The following is a 6,566-nucleotide window of genomic DNA, read 5'->3' as shown; positions in this document are numbered from 1 at the left end:
ATGAACATCTGGAATAAGAGGGCAATCTTAGGGAAGAGGTGACCCTGGCCATGGAGGTAGGAGCAGATGGGCCCACAGTCCTGGGTCCCCCTAAATGCCAAGAGACAGATCCAAATACAAAGATGAGCATTTGGAGACACAGGAGCACATACGTGTGCAGGCTTACACAAGCACACACACAGCCACATAGCCACACACTACGCATACACAGGCACTTATGCACATGTCCACGCAGGCGTAGATACTCTGGCAGGCACATACTCACAGAGGCACACACACACATCCACACACACAAATACACACAAGCACACTCACAGGCACATTCGCACAGGTGGAAATTCACACACAGGCACTGATACACACTCATGCAGGTACATGCATGAGCAACACACAGGTATACAGGAACACACACATGCGCAGACACACAGATCTACACACCCACTAAAGAGCACGAGCTGGCCGGGGTCGGCAGCTCACACCTGTAATCCCAGCACTTTTGGAGGCTGACATGGGTGGATCACCTGAGGTCAGGAGTTTGAGACCAGTCTGACCAACATGGTGCAATTCCTTCTCTGCTAAAAATACAAAATTGCTGAGCATGGTGGTGGGTGCCCGTAATCCCAGTTACTCGGGAGGATGAGGCAAGAGAATCGCTTGAACCCAGGAGGCAGAGGCTGCAGTGAGCCAAGATCGCCCCACTGCACTCCAGCCTGGGCAAGAGTGAAACCCTGTCAAAATAAAGGACGAAAGAAAGAAAGAAGGAAAGCAAGCAAGCAAGCAAGCAAGCAAGCAGAGGCTCCCACACATGCACACTTAAACACATACACGCACACCCCATAATTCAAACACCAGTTGCCCTAGGCCACTTGAGAGTATCCTGGCCAGCTGCCCTGAGTAGTTCACTCTGGGCTACAGCCTGGGCCCTCCTCCTTCCCTGCCCCACCCCCAGTTGGTTGTATAAATTCCCTCCCTTTGCTCCTTCCCTGGAACAGCGGCCTCTAACACCAGCACAGCAAACCTGCCAGGATCAGAGTGTACCAGTTGGCAGCATGGGTAAGGAGAGGGGCTTCCAATCACACATTGCCTGCTCTGTCTGCCCCTAATTTGGAAGGCCCTCCCCCAGAAAATGCTAGAAAACCTGAGGGGGTAGCTGGGGAGGGAGCAGTGGACTCTGCTTCATTGTCCCCAGTCTGCACACCCCTCCCCCACCACCCCGCTGCATTTCCCAGTTTAGCCAAAGTTTCTGAGAAAGGTGGGCAGAGGCACTGCTGGGAAATGGGATCCTGGGCCCTGACTTGGCTCCATTCAGCAGAGGCTGGGGCCAGGGTGCCTTTCTGCAGCTGGGAAAATCAGATAGGGGGGCTCTTAGAGAACACCACTCGGTCCCTGGCCCTCACATAGAAAAGAGACGATCCTGATTTCAGCCCTGGGCCAACTTTGCACTCCAGGGAGGTAGGGAGTCTAAGCTTTTCTGTGCCCAGGTCACTCTCTAGCTACTCTACACAGCAAAGCTCTTTGGGAGGGAAATCAGAGACCCCCAAGCTCTTTCACTGGGGACCTGTTTCAATGCCTCCTCCACCCCTAAATCCCCCTTGGCCCTGCTATTCCTCCATCCGTGGGCTCCTGGGTGACAGGCTAAGAAGGATTTGGTTGGGAGGTCCTTCCCCACTTGAGGCTGGCTCTTCCTCAGCTGGAAGAATGCCCAGCAGCCAGCCTGGCACGGAAAACCCACTTGAGCTTTCCGTGGGTCCATCCCAAACCCAAAGCTGCTCTGAGATCTTGCTTGAGATACTTCAGATGGGGGGTATTCCCCAGAAAGAGGAATGATGCTCCCTGGGGCTGCAGTGGCATGCTGGGCCTGACTCTGCGAAATGCTGGGGCTGGGGTTGCTGGGGTTGCTGGGGTGTGGGGTGTGGGGTGAGCAGAGGCTGCAGAGCGGGCAGCTCCTCCTCTGCACCTTTACTTCCCTCTGTTTCTCCCTGGTTTTGTAGTTTTTGTATCTCTGTCTTGATGTCTTGGAGTTTTTTAATCTCCTTTCCCTTCTGTATCCAGCAACTTCCTTCCCCACCCCCTGGCATCTGGTGCCAAGCCTCGACTTAGCAAGGTTCTGTAGCAGAACCAGTCTCCTTAACTCCTGTGAACTGGATCTCTCTCTCTCTCTCTCCCTGCCCCACCTCCAGCCCTCTCTCTGGGCATCAAGCACTCTCTGGCATTCTCCTGTCCTCTGGCACAGCCCTTCCCATATTTACACAGTAATTCACTTTTTTTTTTTTTTTTGAGTCAGAATTTCACTCTTGTAGCCCAGACTGGAATGCAGTGGTGCGATCTCGGCTCACTGAAGCCTCCGCCTCCCGGGTTCAAGCGATTCTTCTGCCTCAGCCTCCCAAGTAGCTGGGATTACAGGTGTACGCCACCATGTCCAGTTAATTTTTGTATTTTTAATAGAGACAGGGTTTTGCCATGTTGGCGAGGCTGGTCTCAAACTCCTGACATTAGGTAATCTGTTTGCCTCAGCCTTCCAAAGTGCTGGGATACAGAGTGTAGAAAGGCACCCTGGCCCCAGCCTCTGCTGAATGGAGCCAAGTCAGGGCCCAGGATCCCACTTCCCAGCAGTGCCTCTGCCCACCTTCCTCAGAAAGTTTGGCTAAGCTGGGAAATGCAGCGGGGTGGTGGGGGAGGGGTGTGCAGACTGGGGACAATGAAGCAGAGTCCACTGCTCCCTCCCCAGCTACCCCCTCAGGTTTTCTAGCATTTTCTGGGGGAGGGCGTGAGCCACTGCACATGGCCTAATTCAGTTCTATGAAAGGACTTTGAAATACATTGTCTTATTTGTCCTCCATATCTACCTAGAGAAGTAGGTAGAATATCATTATTGCCCACTTTTCATAAACGAAGAGGAGAAAATGGAGAAACAGGGCATCAAACCTGGCACTTGAAACCAGGTTTCCAGACTCTGAACGCTGTTGCTGCCTCTCAGCTTCCTAAGTCCTTTAGCTGCTGCGAGTGGGAGTCCCAAGCCCCAGTGGCGGCCCCACTCTGCCTACTCCTAGCTCCTCACTTGCAGCCCAGCTGTGAAGGCAGAGGCTGGACTGGCCACAGGACAAGGCAGGAGACAGGGCCCAGGCCTGTGGACGCCACTCCAGGGTTTCTTTCAGCCTGCCGCCCCCTCTGGGTTATTCTTTAGCCCCTGCTCCCCAGCAGGCCCCAAACTCTGATGCTGGGGTGCTGGCAGCTGTGATGTCCCAGCCCTGCTGTGCATCTGCTGACTTCCATCCTGGAGATTAGCGTGGCCCCTCTTGCCAGACTTCAGAGATAGGGAGGGTGGGAGGGTGCCCTACCTCTCTGGTGGGCAGGCCTCTGGGCTCTCCAGAGTTGGGCCAAACACCTCACTTTCCAGATAAAGGAAGTGGGGCACACCCATGGGTAGAAAACGGCCTGAGGACTTCCAGCTGCTATTAGCCCCAGACTCTCAGTTATGTAATCCAACCCTTGGCTAGCAGCCTGGGATCAGGACCCAGGGGAGAGAAAAGCAGGAATTGGCCTCCCCCGGATATAGAAACATCTAGATGAAGGGAGCTGAGCAGGCGCCACGCTCTCTCCCTGAGAGTGGCTCCCCAAGAACAGCCAGGGGTGCCTGAGCTTTGACCAGATAAGCAGGGAGCTGCACACCAACTGCATCCTTGTGTTTACTTCTTGTAAAAGCCCACTGTGGAATTCTTACCATCTCCATTTTACAGAGGATGCAGAAATTGAGGTTGAGGAGCTTCAGTACTTTGCCCAAGCTCCCCTGGATAGTCAGGGGCAGGCTGGGGTTGGGCTCCGAGTCTGTGTCATATTCACTATACCACACGACCCCAGCTGCATCAGCCCTCCTCCGGCCCTCCCTGGGCCCTGCTGGACTGTCTGTCTACCTTCAAGTCATACGTGTCTCCAGCTCTTCCCAGCACAACCTCACCCTCATCAGTGCTCTGAGGGGGCAGAGAGGACAGGCCAGAGCGATGAGGCTGGATTGGGGACCTAGGCCAGCCGCACTGCTGTGGCCCACTGGGATGTACGCTGCAGGATGTGGGGAGGGAGCCTTCACCCTCCAGAGCGTGGCCCAGCCAATGTGCCCCATTGCTTCCACAGCTACAAAATGTGGGAATTGTGGACCCGGCTACTCCACCCCTCTGGAGGCCATGAAAGGTAATTGCCCATGGTCTGAGAGTCAACGCCCTACAACTGATTCCACAGCTAGGGGTGGAGGGACTTCAGACCTAGCCCCCACCCTCTGGCACACCCAGCACTTCCCCTACCTTTCCTTCCCACCCTGCTGTCCCTGCTGCCTGCTTTCTACCCTGCAGGACCCAGAGAAGAGATCGTCTACCTGCCCTGCATTTACCGAAACACGGGCACTGAGGCCCCAGATTACCTGGCCACTGTGGATGTTGACCCCAAGTCTCCCCAGTATTGCCAGGTAAGGCAGGGCTTGGGCACCAGCTACTTTAAGAGCGTAGCTGCCCTCCTCCCTGGCCCTGGGGCCCCCCTTCCCAGCTCCATCCTTCTTGGCCCTCCCTGGGTATGGATGTGCAGGCTCAACCTGGGACAAGGGGAGTGCTGAAATCCAGCCTGTGCCGTGCTTCCAAACCAAAATAGGTCCACAGGGGCCCCTCTTCCAGAAGCGGACAGAGGCGTGGCCTGGAAGAGCACCCCATCTCCCCACATCCTAGGTCATCCACCGGCTGCCCATGCCCAACCTGAAGGATGAGCTGCATCACTCAGGATGGAACACCTGCAGCAGCTGCTTCGGTGATAGCACCAAGTCGCGCACCAAGCTGATGCTGCCCAGTTTCATCTCCTCTCGCATCTATGTGGTGGACGTGGGCTCTGAGCCCCGGGCCCCAAAGCTGCACAAGGCATGTCTTCTGCCCTTGCCAGCTCAGTAGACCATAAGACACCTGCCACCCCAGGCAGCTTACGGGCAGGAAGCCAGCCCTAAACCAGCAGCCTCCAGCTCTTACACAGGATCTGGCTCGGCAGCAGGGAGGGAGGTTGGACCTCAGAACAGAGTCTATCCAGGCATTCTGGGTCATCACCCTCCAGCACGGTGACCAGGGCACTGGAGAAGAGGGAGGAGGCTTCTTGTTTCACTCTGAGAGAGGGAGGGAGCCATTCATGCCCCCCATGCGGTTAGGAGCTCAGGGTTTCTCTTAAAAACTCCAGTCCCTCCCAACACTTTGTTTAGTGCACTCTTGGTGCCAAGCACTTACTGTGTTGTCTACTGGCAATACAGAATGAACGCTGGTGTGGGCCAGCCCTGGAAGAGCTTATGGTTTCACAGGGCTGCGTGTGCCTTCAGGACACATGGGGAAAGGTCAGTGCTTTCTGCCCGGGGAGTTATTAGCAATCTCTCTGACTTTCCCTTGCTGCTCTGTAGAAGTTACCAGACTGAATCTTTGTCATATTCCCACAGGGAGCGTTGTGTCCATGTTTTGAAGGAAAAGATGACAGAGTCAGCAGATAGAAGTAGGGGGAGTATGGAGGTTAGGAGCAGGGACTCCCGGTCCTGTATGATTCTGACACCATTCCCCACCCCTTTCAGGTCATTGAGCCCAAGGACATCCATGCCAAGTGCGAACTGGCCTTTCTCCACACCAGCCACTGCCTGGCCAGCGGGGAGGTGATGATCAGCTCCCTGGGAGACCTCAAGGGCAACGGCAAAGGTACCTGCCAGCATATGTGCTCATGAAAACTTCCACAGCTGTGAAATGTGGGAAGCATTTTTCTGTGGGAGGAGCAGAATGGAAGGGGAAGGATGGAATGACTTTCCAAGGCGAACCAGTGAGCTAGATCCCAGTCAGTATTTTAAATGTTAGCCAGTAACTTCAGTTTTGAATATTTCTATTAAGATGAGTCTTCACTGATGAATTCAGTACAAAGTTATAGTCAAAACAGGCCAGGTGTGGTGCTTTATGCCTGTAATCCCAGCACTTCAAGAGGCCGAGGCCAGCGGATCGCCTGAGCTCAGGAATTCCAAACCAGCCTGGCCAACATGGTGAACCCCGTCTGTGGGTTGTCTGCTGATAATACAGAGTTGGCACTGGCAACTCTGCACTAAAAATACACAAATTAGCTGGGTGTGGTGGTGCAGGCCTGTAACCCCCACTTCTCAAGAGGCTGAGGTAGGAGGATCACCTGAGCCCGGGGAGGTCGAGGCTGCAATGAGCTGTGATTGAACCACAGCATTTCAGCCTGGGTGTCAGAGTGAGACCTTATCTCAAAAAAAATGTAGTGAGCAGAATGGAGCTTAGACTCTGGGAGGAATCCCACTCCAAAAGTGGGAGGCTGGACAACAGAATACCAGGTGCTGAGTCCCAGAAGATATCGTAGGAGAAACATTTCTGCTGTGGTCTGAGAGAGGGATGAAGTTGCCAGGAGACAGGGGCACTAGGGTAAAGCACCCCCTGCCACCTGGCCACCTTTGAATGCCTGGGTGAGACCCTTTGGATGTCTGAATTTTTTATTTACTTTTTCTTTTCCTTTTTTTTTTTTTTTTTGAGATGGAGTCTCGCTCTATTGCCCAGGCT

The 6,566-nt window shown here is 54.3% G+C and overlaps 1 protein-coding gene across 2 annotated transcripts in view; it reads left to right on the top strand.

The window, feature by feature from the left end:
* The first annotated feature begins 962 nt into the window (after positions 1 to 962).
* The window catches only part of SELENBP1 (selenium binding protein 1), an 8,893-nt gene continuing 3,289 nt past the window's right edge, over positions 963 to 6,566 (top strand). The window contains exons 1-5 of one of the 2 annotated variants that reach the window (XM_011937870.1): positions 963 to 1,053; positions 4,129 to 4,185; positions 4,344 to 4,456; positions 4,710 to 4,895; positions 5,582 to 5,702. In XM_011937870.1, the coding sequence (XP_011793260.1) occupies positions 1,050 to 1,053; positions 4,129 to 4,185; positions 4,344 to 4,456; positions 4,710 to 4,895; positions 5,582 to 5,702 (481 nt within the window). In that variant the 5' untranslated portion in view covers positions 963 to 1,049. The remainder of the gene's footprint in view (positions 1,054 to 4,128; positions 4,186 to 4,343; positions 4,457 to 4,709; positions 4,896 to 5,581; positions 5,703 to 6,566) is intronic. The other variant, XM_011937871.1, reaches the window with a different exon arrangement.

This window comes from Colobus angolensis, unplaced genomic scaffold (assembly GCF_000951035.1).
Source record: "Colobus angolensis palliatus isolate OR3802 unplaced genomic scaffold, Cang.pa_1.0 Scaffold169, whole genome shotgun sequence".
Lineage (NCBI taxonomy): Eukaryota > Metazoa > Chordata > Mammalia > Primates > Cercopithecidae > Colobus > Colobus angolensis.
Note: the sequence above shows the minus strand (reverse complement) of the source record. Positions and strands in the feature narration are given on the sequence as shown.